The 15,443-nt window shown below is 40.5% G+C and overlaps 1 protein-coding gene across 3 annotated transcripts in view; it reads right to left on the bottom strand.

Moving 5' to 3' along the window:
• The window catches only part of nap1l4a (nucleosome assembly protein 1-like 4a), a 49,444-nt gene that overhangs the window by 23,466 nt on the left and 10,535 nt on the right, over positions 1-15,443 (bottom strand). For 2 of the 3 annotated variants that reach the window (XM_062990981.1, XM_062990979.1), the window contains exons 1-2: positions 13,372-13,450; positions 8,015-8,067 (exon numbers count right to left, since the gene is read on the bottom strand). In XM_062990981.1, coding sequence (XP_062847051.1) covers positions 8,015-8,051 — 37 coding nt within the window. In that variant the 5' untranslated portion in view covers positions 8,052-8,067; positions 13,372-13,450. Of the gene's footprint in view, positions 1-8,014; positions 8,068-13,371; positions 13,451-15,443 lie in introns of those variants that run through there. The other variant, XM_062990980.1, reaches the window with a different exon arrangement.

Raw genomic sequence — 15,443 nt, 5'->3', positions numbered from 1 at the left:
ATGTATGTTCATGATTTGTTAAATGTTGCATAGTTGAGTGGTATTTATACCTGATTTTAATGTACAGCACTTTGGTTGACACACGTCTTTTAAATGTGCTATAGAAATAAAGGTGACTTGACTTGACTTAAGTTTGTGTGTGGCTACGCAGTCATAGATAGTTCTTGTGCTAACGTTGCTTCACAAGGCAATTCAGACAGAGATGCTTCTGAGCATGTAGATGCACTAAGACTCGAGGTTTCCTGTTTACAACACCCACACTTAGATATCATCTATGGCGACTGCTTATCTGCATACTTATATACACTATTAAAAGGAGTGAAAAAGTATTGTTCTCTCTCTCGCTCTCTCTACATATATACATTATATATATATATATACAGGGGTTGGACAAAATAACTGAAACACCTGGTTTTAGACCACAATAATTTATTAGTATGGTGTAGGGCCTCCTTTTGCGGCCAATACAGCATCAATTCGTCTTGGAAATGACATATACAAGTCCTGCACAGTGGTCAGAGGGATTTTAAGCCATTCTTCTTGCAGGATAGTGGCCAGGTCACTACGTGATGCTGGTGGAGGAAAACGTTTCCTGACTCGCTTCTCCAAAACACCCCAAAGTGGCTCAATAATATTTAGATCTGGTGACTGTGCAGGCCATGGGAGATGTTCAACTTCACTTTCATGTTCATCAAACCAATCTTTCACCAGTCTTGCTGTGTGTATTGGTGCATTGTCATCCTGATACACCGCCATTGGATGCACATGGTCCTCCAGAATGGTTCGGTAGTCCTTGGCAGTGACGCGCCCATCTAGCACAAGTATTGGGCCAAGGGAATGCCATGATATGGCAGCCCAAACCATCACTGATCCACCCCCATGCTTCACTCTGGGCATGCAACAGTCTGGGTGGTACGCTTCTTTGGGGCTTCTCCACACCGTAACTCTCCCGGATGTGGGGAAAACAGTAAAGGTGGACTCATCAGAGAACAATACATGTTTCACATTGTCCACAGCCCAAGATTTGCGCTCCTTGCACCATTGAAACCGACGTTTGGCATTGGCACGAGTGACCAAAGGTTTGGCTATAGCAGCCCGGCCGTGTATATTGACCCTGTGGAGCTCCCGACGGACAGTTCTGGTGGAAACAGGAGAGTTGAGGTGCACATTTAATTCTGCCGTGATTTGGGCAGCCGTGGTTTTATGTTTTTTGGATACAATCCGGGTTAGCACCCGAACATCCCTTTCAGACAGCTTCCTCTTGCGTCCACAGTTAATCCTGTTGGATGTGGTTTGTCCTTCTTGGTGGTATGCTGACATTACCCTGGATACCGTGGCTCTTGATACATCACAAAGACTTGCTGTCTTGGTCACAGATGCGCCAGCAAGACGTGCACCAACAATTTGTCCTCTTTTGAACTCTGGTATGTCACCCATAATGTTGTGTGCATTGCAATATTTTAAGCAAAACTGTGCTCTTACCCTGCTAATTGAACCTTCACACTCTGCTCTTACTGGTGCAATGTGCAATTAATGAAGATTGGCCACCAGACTGGTCCAATTTAGCCATGAAACTTCCCACACTAAAATGACAGGTGTTTCAGTTATTTTGTCCAACCCCTGTATATATACACATATACTGGGTCTGGTCATAAAATTAGAATATCATGAAAAAGTTGATTTATTTCAGTAATTCCATTCAAAAAGTGAAACTTGTATATTATAATCATTCATTACACACAGACTGATATATTTCAAATGTTTATTTCTTTTAATGTTGATGATTATAACTGACAACTAATGAAAACCCCAAATTCAGTATCTCAGAAAATTAGAATATTACTTAAGACCAATACAAAAAAAGGATTTTTAGAAATGTTGGCCAACTGAAAAGTATGAACATGAAAAGTATGAGCATGTCCAGCACTCAATACTTAGTTGGGGCTCCTTTTGCCTGGATTACTGCAGCAATGCGGCGTGGCATGGAGTCCATCAGTCTGTGGCACTGCTCAGGTGTTATGAGAGCCCAGGTTGCTCTGATAGTGGCCTTCAGCTCTTCTGAATTGTTGGGTCTGGCGTATCGCATCTTCCTCTTCACAATACCCCATAGATTTTCTATGGGGTTAAGGTCAGGCTAGTTTGCTGGCCAATTAAGAACAGGGATACCATGGTCCTTAAACCAGGTACTGGTAGCTTTGGCACTGTGTGCAGGTGCCAGGTCCTGTTGGAAAATTAAATCTGCATCTCCATAAAGTTGGTCAGCAGCAGGAAGCATGAAGTGCTCTAAAACTTCCTGGTAGACGACTGCGTTGACCTTGGACCTCAGAAAACACAGTGGACCAACACCAGCAGATGACATGGCACTCCAAACCATCACTGACTGTGGAAACTTTACACTGGACCTCAAGCAACGTGGATTATGTGCCTCTCCTCTCTTCCTCCAGACTCTGGGACCTTGATTTCCAAAGGTAATGCAAAATTTACTTCCATCAGAGAACATAACTTTGGACCACTCAGCAGTCCTTTTTGTCTTTAGCCCAGGCGAGACGCTTCTGACGCTGTCTCTTGTTCAAGAGTGGCTTGACACAAGGAATGCGACAGCTGAAACCCATGTCTTGCATACGTCTGTGCGTGGTGGTTCTTGAAGCACTGACTCCAGCTGCAGTCCACTCTTTGTGAATCTCCCCCACATTTTTGAATGGGTTTTGTTTCACAATCCTCTCCAGGGTGCGGTTATCCCTATTGCTTGTACACTTTTTTTCTACCACATCTTTTCCTTCCCTTCGCCTCTCTATTAATGTGCTTTGACACAGAGCTCTGTGAACAGCCAGCCTCTTTAGCAATGACCTTTTGTGTCTTGCCCTCCTTGTGCAAGGTGTCAATGGTCGTCTTTTGGACAACTGTCAAGTCAGCAGTCTTCCCCATGATAGTATAGCCTACAGAACTAGACTGAGAGACCATTTAAAGGCCTTTGCAGGTGTTTTGAGTTAATTAGCTGATTAGAGTGTGGCACCAGGTGTCTTCAATATTGTACCTTGTCACAATATTCTAATTTTCTGAGATACTGAATTTGGGGTTTTCATTAGTTGCCAGTTATAATCATCAACATTAAAAGAAATAAACATTTGAAATATATCAGTCTGTGTGTAATGAATGAATATAATATACAAGTTTCACTTTTTGAATGTAATTACTGAAATAAATCAACTTTTTCATGATATTCTAATTTTATGACCAGCACCAGTATATATATATATATATATATATATATATATATATATATATATATATACACAGTGTATCACAAAAGTGAGTACACCCCTCACATTTCTGCAGATATTTTATTATATCTTTTCATGGGACAACACTATAGTAACAAAACTTGGATATAACTTAGAGTAGTCAGTGTACAACTTGTATAGCAGTGTAGATTTACTGTCTTCTGAAAATAACTCAACACACAGCCATTAATGTCTAAATGGCTGGCAACATAAGTGAGTACACCCCACAGTGAACATGTCCAAATTGTGCCCAAAGTGTCAATATTTTGTGTGACCACCATTATTATCCAGCACTGCCTTAACCCTCCTGGGCATGGAATTCACCAGAGCTGCACAGGTTGCTACTGGAATCCTTTTCCACTCCTCCATGATGACATCACGGAGCTGGTGGATGTTAGACACCTTGAACTCCTCCACCTTCCACTTGAGGATGCGCCACAGGTGCTCAATTGGGTTTAGTCCATCACCTTTACCTTCAGCTTCCTCAGCAAGGCAGTTGTCATCTTGGAGGTTGTGTTTGGGGTCGTTATCCTGTTGAAAAACTGCCATGAGGCCCAGTTTTTTAAGGGAGGGGATCATGCTCTGTTTCAGAATGTCACAGTACATGTTGGAATTCATGTTTCCCTCAATGAACTGCAGCTCCCCAGTGCCAGCAACACTCATGCAGCCCAAGACCATGATGCTACCACCACCATGCTTGACTGTAGGCAAGATACAGTTGTCTTGGTACTTCTCACCAGGGCGCCGCCACACATGCTGGACACCATCTGAGCCAAACAAGTTTATCTTGGTCTCGTCAGACCACAGGGCATTCCAGTAATCCATGTTCTTGGACTGCTTGTCTTCAGCAAACTGTTTGCGGGCTTTCTTGTGCGTCAGCTTCCTTCTGGGATGACGACCATGCAGACCGAGTTGATGCAGTGTGCGGCGTATGGTCTGAGCACTGACAGGCTGACCTCCCACGTCTTCAACCTCTGCAGCAATGCTGGCAGCACTCATGTGTCTATTTTTTAAAGCCAACCTCTGGATATGACGCCGAACACGTGGACTCAACTTCTTTGGTCGACCCTGGCGAAGCCTGTTCCGAGTGGAACCTGTCCTGGAAAACCGCTGTATGACCTTGGCCACCATGCTGTAGCTCAGTTTCAGGGTGTTAGCAATCTTCTTATAGCCCAGGCCATCTTTGTGGAGAGCAGCAATTTTATTTCTCACATCCTCAGAGAGTTCTTTGCCATGAGTTGCCATGTTGAATATCCAGTGGCCAGTATGAGAGAATTGTACCCAAAACACCAAATTTAACAGCCCTGCTCCCCATTTACACCTGAGACCTTGACACATGACACCAGGGAGGGACAACGACACATTTGGGCACAATTTGGACATGTTCACTGTGGGGTGTACTCACTTATGTTGCCAGCTATTTGGACATTAATGGCGGTGTGTTGAGTTATTTTCAGAAGACAGTAAATCTACACTGCTATACAAGCTGTACACTGACTACTCTAAGTTATATCCAAGTTTCATGTCTATAGTGTTGTCCCATGAAAAGATATAATGAAATATTTGCAGAAATGTGAGGGGTGTACTCACTTTTGTGATACACTGTATATATATATATATATATATACATACACACATACATACATACAGTACATATACAGTGGGAACAAAAAGTATTTAGTCAGCTACTGATTGTGCAGGTTCTCCTACTTAGAAAGATGAGAGAGGTCTGTAATTTTCATCATAGGTACACTTCAACTATGAGAGACAAAATGAGAAAAAAAAATCCAGGAAATCACATTGTAGGATTTTTAAAGAATTTATTTGTAAATTATGGTGGAAAATAAGTATTTGGTCAATAACAAAAGTTCAACTCAATACTTTGTAACATAACCTTTTTTGGCAATGACAGAGGTCAAACGTTTCCTGTAAGTCTTCACCAGGTTTGCACACAATGTAGCTGGTATTTTGGCCCATTCCTCCATGCAGATCTCCTCTAGAGCAGTGATGTTTTGGGGCTGTCGCTGGGCAACACGGACTCCACAAATTTTCTATGGGGTTGAGGTCTGGAGACTGGCTAGGCCACTCCAGGACCTTGAAATGCTTTTTACGGAGCCACTCCTTCGTTGCCCGAGCGGTGTGTTTGGGATCATTGTCATGCTGGAAGACCCAGCCACGTTCCATCTTCAATGCTCTCACTGATGGAAGGAGGTTTTGGCTTAAAATCTCACGATACATGGCCCCGTTCATTCTTCCCTTAACACGGATCAGTCGTCCTGTCCCCTTTGCAGAAAAACAGCCCCAAAGCATGATGTTTCCACCCCCATGCTTCACAGTAGGTATGGTGTTCTTGGGATGCAACTCAGCATTCTTCTTCCTCCAAACACGACGAGTTGAGTTTTTACCAAAAAGTTCCATTTTGGTTTCATCTGACCACATGATATTCTCCCAATCCTCTTCTGGATCATCCATATGCTCTCTGGAAAACTTCAGACGGGCCTGGACATGTACTGGCTTAAGCAGGGGGACACGCCTGGCACTGCAGGATTTGAGTCCCTCTCGGCGTAGTGTGTTACTGATGGTAGCCTTTGTTACTTTGATTCCAGCTCTCTGCAGGTCATTCATCAGGTCCCTCCGTGTAGTTCTGGGATTTTTGCTCACCGTTCTCATGATCATTTTGACCCCACGGGATGAGATCTTGACCTCAAGGGAGATTATCAATGGTCTTGTATGTCTTCCATTTTCTTACAATTGCTCCCACAGTTGATTTATTCACACCAACCTGCTTGCCTATTGTAGATTCACTCTTCCCAGCCTGGTGCAGGTCTACAATTTTCTTCCTGGTGTCCTTCGACAGCTCTTTGGTCTTGGCCATGGTTGAGTTTGGAGTCTGACTGTTTGAGGCTATGGACAGGTGTCTTTTATACAGATAACGAGGTCAAACAGGTGCCATTAATACAGGTAACGAGTGGAGGACAGAAGAGCTTCTTAAAGAAGAAGTTACAGGTCTGTGAGAGCCAGAAATCTTGCTTATTTTCCACCATAATTTACAAATAAATTCTTTAAAAATCCTACAATGTGATTTCCTGGATTTTTTCTTCTCATTTTTTCTCTCACAGTTGAAGTGTACCTATGATGAAAATTACAGACCTCTCTCATCTTTCTAAGTAGGAGAACCTGCACAATCAGTGGCTGACTAAATACTTTTTGACCCCACTGTATATATATATATATACACACATATACACACACGATCAGCAATAACATTAAAACCACCTCCTTGTTTCTACATTCACTGTCCATTTTATCAGCTCCACTTACCATATAGAAGTGCTTTGTAGTTCTACAATTACTGACTGTAGTCCATCTGTTTCTCTGCATGCTTTTTTTAGCCCACTTTCATGCTGTTCCTCAATGGTTAGGACTCTCCCAGGACCACTACAGAGCAGGTATTATTTGGGTGGTGGATCATTCTCAGTACTGCAGTGACACTGACATGGTGGTGGTGTGTTAGTGTATGTTGTGCTGGTATGAGTGGATCAGACACAGCAGCGCTGCTGGAGTTTTCAAACACCTCACTGTCACTGCTGGACTGAGAATAGTCCACCAACCAGAAATTTCCAGCCAACAGCGCCCCATGGGCAGCGTCCTGTGACCACTGATGAAGGTCTAGAAGATGACCAACTCAAACAGCAGCAATAGGTGAGTGATCGTCTCTGACTTTACATCTACAAGGTGGACAAACTAGGTAGGAGTGTCTAATAGAGTGGACAGTGAGTGGACACGGTATTTAAAAACTCCAGCAGCGCTGCTGTGTCTGATCCACTCATACCAACACAACACACACTAACACACCACCACCATGTCAGTGTCACTGCAGTGCTGAGAATGATCCACCACCTAAATAATACCTGCTCTGTGGTGGTCCTGTGGGGGTCCTGACCATTGAAGAACAGCATAAAAGGGGGCTAACAAAGCATGCAGAGAAATAGATGGACTACAGTCAGTAATTGTAGAACTACAAAGTGCTTCTATATGGTAAGTGGAGCTGATAAAATGAACAGTGAGTGCAGAAACAAGGAGGTGGTTTTAATGTTATGGCTGATCGGTGTTAAATGTGTTCGAAAGTCCAACAAGGTTAGCCTACACATACAGCATTGTAATTAACATAAGGCCTACAGCACTGCACAGCAATAATATTTCCTATCAAAACAAAGTAAACTAAGTTCAGACAAAACAAAAATCTATAATTTTTCCTTGTAAAAATGGCAATACAATATATGAAATAAAGTTTATATGTCCGGGATATCATATCACTTTCTCTTTCATCAGCTCCCCCTCCCACCACTCCATAACCCCTACAGAAAACATGTATGAACAAGCATGAACGAGTGGAACAGCTGGTGTACATGGACTGGCTTTGAGTGGTAAGGTAAAACTAGTTACTGACTAAAATAATCACACAAACAAAAAGTAGCTACACTGAAGAGCATAAACGCATGGTGGGAAAGCCTGCACATGACTACTGTAAAAGTTTACTCAAAGCATGGTATCCCGGACGGCACTTAGCGACAGAGTCATGAACTGACCTTACACGCTGCTGCCAAATTTGAAATTCCGGCACAACTTTAAATTTTGCACTTATTTAAACACACACAGACATTTGCACCTTTGTAAGTTAGCAAGTTAAATGTTCATAATTATATTTATATATATTTTTTTTATCAACATACCTCTGGCTTCATTCTTCTCATTTTTTCGTGCCTCCATCACATATGCCCTTCAGCTGTAATTAAAGCAGAACACTTAATACTTCAAAACAAAAGAGTAATTGTGTCATTACCTGTATTTAAAAAAAATAATTTAATCTCCAAGACTACTTCCGATCCATTCTAGTGCAAACAAAGTCATATACACACCTAACATCAAGAGTAAATCCTCACACTATGACCTACTAGTTAAGCAGGTCTATCCAGCCCCTCAACATGATGTATAGGGAAACACTCGGTTCCTTTTTATGTGATTGCCCATGGCTTAACAACTAGCTAATTGCCTTTAGGCTTCCAATCATAAACCTCCCACAGAGAAACGACTTTGAATTTGTATCAAGAATTGTACAATGGCTGAAAACTAAACTGCTCACATTGCTCGGCATCTTGCGCCAAGACACAAAGAGAGCTAAGCCATAGTATGACAATTTTATTACTTTTCAAGGCATGAAGATCTACAAATACCACAAAATATAAAGTTTGGTGACACAGTGGAAGAGATCATTTCATTTTACATGTTTGTGTCATCAACTGTAGCACAACTATGTTGTTGGGTAATAAAGCTCACAAATGTGGTTCCAGAAGTTTAAAACAAACAAAGAATTTATCTTGTTAAATTAATTTAAGTGTGAAAAGATTGACTCACAATTAGCTATGAGAGAGGTAAACAATAGAGTACAAACAAAGCTAAAGTGACAAATATAATTTCAACTTCAACTTTTACACATAATTTATCAGTTCAAGTTCAATGTCAAACACAGTCATGGACAATTTAGTATCTCCAATTCACCTCACTTGCATGTCTTTGGACTGTGGGAGGAAACCAGAGCTCTCACAAGAAGCCCAACCAGACACAGGGAGAACATGCAAACTCCTCACAGAAAGGACCCGATATACATATGGTACAATACTTTTTCATCCCCCACTTCAAATAATGGAGTGGATTGTCAAAGTGTCTGTCAAGGTCAAAATCATGAGGGTTCATCTCTGTAACTATGCAACAGAAGACAGTTTAATGCCAGTCAGAGGCGACATACTGTATGATCACACCAAAACTTCACTTTAGCTGCCCAGTGAACCAATTCAATAGTAAATTACAGAGGCTTAAACAAAGAGTAAACTTGCAGTACCCTGCAGTTGTGGTTTGTCTCTCCAAATTTTTCTTTAGGTGTGTTTTATTCTCTAAGTAAAATAACACTTAAAGTACACATGAGTACACAAAATGGTTGCTGAAAAAAACAGCACTATTCCTAACTTCACTATAAAAGTAATTACAATTTACTAAAGTTAGTAATAATACAGGTCCTTCTCAAAAAATTAGCATATTGTGATAAAGTTCATTATTTTCCATAATGTAATGATACAAATTAAACTTTCATATATTTTAGATTCATTGCACACCAACTGAAATATTTCAGGTCTTTTATTGTTTTAATACTGATGATTTTGGCATACAGCTCATGAAAACCCAAAATTCCTATCTCAAAAAATTAGCATATTTCATCCGACCAATAAAAGAAAAGTGTTTTTAATACAAAAAAAGTCAACCTTCAAATAATTATGTTCAGTTATGCACTCAATACTTGGTCGGGAATCCTTTTGCAGAAATGACTGCTTCAATGCGGCGTGGCATGGAGGCAATCAGCCTGTGGCACTGCTGAGGTGTTATGGAGGCCCAGGATGCTTCGATAGCGGCCTTAAGCTCATCCAGAGTGTTGGGTCTTGTGTCTCTCAACTTTCTCTTCACAATATCCCACAGATTGTCTATGGGGTTCAGGTCAGGAGAGTTGGCAGGCCAATTGAGCACAGTAATACCATGGTCAGTAAACCATTCACCAGTGGTTTTGGCACTGTGAGCAGGTGCCAGGTCGTGCTGAAAAATGAAATCTTCATCTCCATAAAGCTTTTCAGCAGATGGAAGCATGAAGTGCTCCAAAATCTCCTGATAGCTAGCTGCATTGACCCTGCCCTTGATAAAACACAGTGGACCAACACCAGCAGCTGACATGGCACCCCAGACCATCACTGACGTGGGTACTTGACACTGGACTTCAGGCATTTTGGCATTTCCTTCTCCCCAGTCTTCCTCCAGACTCTGGCACCTTGATTTCCGAAAACAGTACTTTGGACCACTGAGCAACAGTCCAGTGCTGCTTCTCTGTAGCCCAGGTCAGGCGCTTCTGCCGCTGTTTCTGGTTCAAAAGTGGCTTGACCTGGGGAATGCGGCACCTGTAGCCCATTTCCTGCACACGCCTGTGCACGGTGGCTCTGGATGTTTCTACTCCAGACTCAGTCCACTGCTTCCGCAGGTCCCCCAAGGTCTGGAATCGGCCCTTCTCCACAATCTTCCTCAGGGTCCGGTCACCTCTTCTCGTTGTGCAGCGTTTTCTGCCACACTTTTTCCTTCCCACAGACTTCCCACTGAGGTGCCTTGATACAGCACTCTAAGAACAGCCTATTCGTTCAGAAATTTCTTTCTGTGTCTTACCCTCTTGCTTGAGGGTGTCAATGATGGCCTTCTGGACAGCAGTCAGGTCGGCAGTCTTACCCATGATTGCAGTTTTGAGTAATGAACCAGGCTGGGAGTTTTTAAAAGCCTCAGGAATCTTTTGCAGGTGTTTAGAGTTAATTCGTTGATTCAGATGATTAGGTTAATAGCTCGTTTAGAGAACCTTTTCATGATATGCTAATTTTTTGAGATAGGAATTTTGGGTTTTCATGAGCTGTATGCCAAAATCATCAGTATTAAAACAATAAAAGACCTGAAATATTTCAGTTGGTGTGCAATGAATCTAAAATATATGAAAGTTTAATTTTTATCATTACATTATGGAAAATAATGAACTTTATCACAATATGCTAATTTTTTGAGAAGGACCTGTATATTTTAAATATGTAATTGCATAATTTGCAATGGTATATATCATTTGTAGTTCTTTATTGTAAAGGACAAAAGTTTTGTATACAGACAGAGGTCCAGGCACCAAAAGTACTGACACCCAGTAGTTTTTGTAGTTACTTTTTTATCTCCAGTGAAACACAACTCACAGACCAAACCGGAAGTCGTACTGAAATGAGACTTAGTCAACAAGTAGTAGTCCTGATAGTGGCACTATAGCACACCGTCAAACATTATTTAATAATTATGTCATACTGGGTATGAGATATGGACTTATATATAGCTCTAACTCAGAAAGCATTTCACTGAATGTCACCAAACTTTAGAAGCACATGGTATGGGCGGTTCATAGGTTATAGCAAAAACATGGTGTGACTGCAGTGCTAGGTAGCGCTATAACATGTAAGATAATGTTCTGCAAACACATTGTCCAACTGACGTGGAATTTGGCATAGAGCTTTTGTGTCCTATTCTCCTTTAGGAAGGTCCCATACCCATGTGTTGTGCCACACTGGGCTTATTTGCGCTTGGACCTCTGTAATCACCACTTGCAGCTTTAACACTATTGAATTGTAATACTGTGAAAATGTTTCACTGTTGACAGTTTGGTTTGAGGCTATAAACTCTTTGTTTTTTTTGGCCTTGTATTATATATGTTTTAAGTCTTATATTATTAAGGATTTGAGGATTATTTCTGTATTATCTTGGGTGATCTTTAATTGATCTTAAGTTTCTTTACTCAGTTTCCAGTTTTTTTTTTTTTTAATATATTGGGCATGTGTAATCTTTGTCTTTCACTGTTGTACTTTGGGCATTCGTTCAGGATGTGTTTTAAGTTCCAAAAAAATGGGTAGCATGAATAGAAAAAGAAAAACTATGAAAAAGTTTTTAAAGTACATATGAGTACTGGACTGACCCTGACAGACTCAACCCTGCATGAATTATGGGTTGGCTTTGCTGGCATTAGACTGTGCAGGTATTAAATGATTCTGTAACAGTAAGATTTGTATCAGTGGTACTTTGATACTGCTTCCCAGTTACTTAGTGTCAAAGAAGCAGCCACAGTTTTTATTCAAAACACCTACACATTAAATGTAGAAATATTACACTCAATATTATCAAAAGCATACCTTAAGACAAAAGACATTCTGTTATTTCCAGATGGTTGGTTGTGGCACTTATAACTACTGATACTAAATGTTTCCAAATATGCAAATTATTAGGCCATTCAAAGAACTACATTCAACATCACAGCCACATGTGGGTTTAGAGCTCTAGACCACCAAATACCACTGGTGTGTATCATGTACGTTATTATATTGAAAGCAAATAATCGTATTGATCTTATGTCATGTTTTACACATTTTGGTTACATTCATGACAGAAACGGTAGTTACTCGTTACACAAGATTCATCAATTTACAAGTTTAATGTCAAACACAGTCATGAACATTTTAGTATCTCCAATTCACCTCACCTCAGTCTGTACTGTGGGAGGAAACCGGAGCTCCCGGAGGAAACCCACACAGACACAGGAAGAACATGCAAACTCCACACAGAAAGGACCCAGACCGCCCCACCTGGGGATCAAACCCAGGACCTTCTTGCTGTGAGGCGACAGTGCTACCCACTGAGTCAGCAAAATAGTCAAATACTGTTTTATTTACAAAACAGCAATTTATCCCAATGAACATGTAATAGATTCAGTACAGCTCACTACACTGACAAATGTGTTTTCCAAACAATGGCACCCTTAACCAGATTATTGGTTATAAGTAAACCCACTATTCAGATTATTCCTATTTCATGTTATTTTATTATTTAACGTCATATGCTATCGGTTGATTAGAGTATAGATTGAAAAATTTCTGATGTATCCTTGAATGCCCAACACGACCAAACACATGGGGGCCAAAAGGGACTGTCAATCAAAACAACACGTGTGATGCAATCTAGTATACCACTACTACTACTACTAATACAAAAATGTTATAGGCTCGAACAAACGACTTTACTACATACATACATACAAATACTATTAAATGCCATTAGTGATTATATACCTGTAATAGTAGCAGAAAACATTTAGGGGTAAGAACGCTAGCCAATCCAAGTTAACGTACAGACTGCTTTATGTTTTATTCACCAGGTTTACACGGCATGTTCATTATAAACATGAAGACGGACTAGATGTATTTAAATCCTCACTACATGGTTCTGCTGCTTTCTATTATATGAGGGAGTGCACAGGCACATGGAGCCCACACACCGCCTGAACGTGTGACAGCAGCGGAAAGCTAAAACGTGTTGTTCCTACGCCATCAAATTTCACCGCGAACTGACTGTAAATAACTCACACGCAATAAACGACATGAAGACAATATACAATACAAGAGCTATATAACAATGGCCTTCGACTTACCTCTGGTTCCAAGCCGTCCTCACGATCCTAGCAAACTGTGACGGTCCAAAACCAGGCCAAGCAAGATTACCCGCTCTCGTTGGACAGACCGTAATCAGGCTCACCAAACCCAAGCCAATCATTGAAGACATTCTGTTTTGCTAAACCTCATTGGTCGGAAGCGTGTCCTAATCAAATACCCCGCTACTCCCTTTCAAAGTGCCCCATTTAGGATATCACAGAATAGTTTTCTTCATACACTATATAGAGCACTTCACATCCAAAAGAACGCTGTTTAATGTTCATCCTTTCTCGGACTTCAGTTCTTTTAATATTGCTAAATTAATGTATTCCCTTTAACTTTTTCATTCAGGGCAGGATCGCTAGATAGTGAACACTGAGCGCAGGGCGGGAATACACCCTGGACATGGCGCCAGTTCATCACAGATCAACACTCACTAACGCTTTCTCTTACTCAGTCACTCATTCATTTACTCATTCATTAATTCACTAACTAACCCACTTATTCGCTCACTCATTCACTTACTCATGTACTTACTAATTTACCTTTTGATTCACTTACTCATTTACTCACTAATTTACCTACTGATTACCTCTGTCACTCATTTACTCACTAATTTACCTACTGATTCCCTCTGTCACTCATTTACTCACTAATTTACCTACTGATTCCCTGTCACTCATTTACTCACTAATTTACCTACTGATTACCTCTGTCACTCATTTACTCACTAATTTACCTACTGATTCCCTCTGTCACTCATTTACTCACTAATTTACCTACTGATTCCCTCTGTCACTCATTTACTCACTAATTTACCTACTGATTCCCTCTGTCACTCATTTACTCACTAATTTACCTACTGATTCCCTCTGTCACTCATTTACTCACTGATTAATTCACTAACTAACTCACTTATTCGCTCACTCATTCACTTACTCATGTACTTACTAATTTACCTTTTGATTCACTTACTCATTTACTCACTAATTTACCTACTGATTACCTCTGTCACTCATTTACTCACTAATTTACCTACTGATTTCCTCTGTCACTCATTTACTCACTAATTTACCTACTGATTCCCTCTGTCACTCATTTACTCACTAATTTACCTACTGATTCCCTGTCACTCATTTACTCACTAATTTACCTACTGATTACCTCTGTCACTCATTTACTCACTAATTTACCTACTGATTCCCTCTGTCACTCATTTACTCACTAATTTACCTACTGATTCCCTCTGTCACTCATTTACTCACTAATTTACCTACTGATTCCCTCTGTCACTCATTTACTCACTAATTTACCTACTGATTCCCTCTGTCACTCATTTACTCACTGATTAATTCACTAACTAACTCACTTATTCGCTCACTCATTCACTTACTCATGTACTTACTAATTTACCTTTTGATTCACTTACTCATTTACTCACTAATTTACCTACTGATTCCCTGTCACTCATTTACTCACTAATTTACCTACTGATTACCTCTGTCACTCATTTACTCACTAATTTACCTACTGATTCCCTCTGTCACTCATTTACTCACTAATTTACCTACTGATTCCCTCTGTCACTCATTTACTCACTAATTTACCTACTGATTCCCTCTGTCACTCATTTACTCACTAATTTACCTACTGATTCCCTCTGTCACTCATTTACTCACTAATTTACCTACTGATTACCTCTGTCACTCATTTACTCACTAATTTACCTACTGATTCCCTCTGTCACTCATTTACTCACTAATTTACCTACTGATTCCCTCTGTCACTCATTTACTCACTAATTTACCTACTGATTCCCTCTGTCACTCATTTACTCACTAATTTACCTACTGATTCCCTCTGTCACTCATTTACTCACTGATTAATTCACTCACTAACTCACTTATTTGCTCACTCATTCACTTACTCTTTTACTCGCTAATTTACTTCCTCATTCACTCACTAATTTATCTACTCATTTACTCACCAGTTTACCTACTGATTCCCTCTGTCACTCATTTACTCACTAATTAATTCACTCACTAACTCACTTATTCGCTCACTCATTCAC

Source organism: Trichomycterus rosablanca, chromosome 1 (genome assembly GCF_030014385.1).
Source record: "Trichomycterus rosablanca isolate fTriRos1 chromosome 1, fTriRos1.hap1, whole genome shotgun sequence".
NCBI classification, from domain to species: Eukaryota; Metazoa; Chordata; class Actinopteri; order Siluriformes; family Trichomycteridae; genus Trichomycterus; species Trichomycterus rosablanca.
This window is presented reverse-complemented; position numbering and strand designations above follow the sequence as displayed.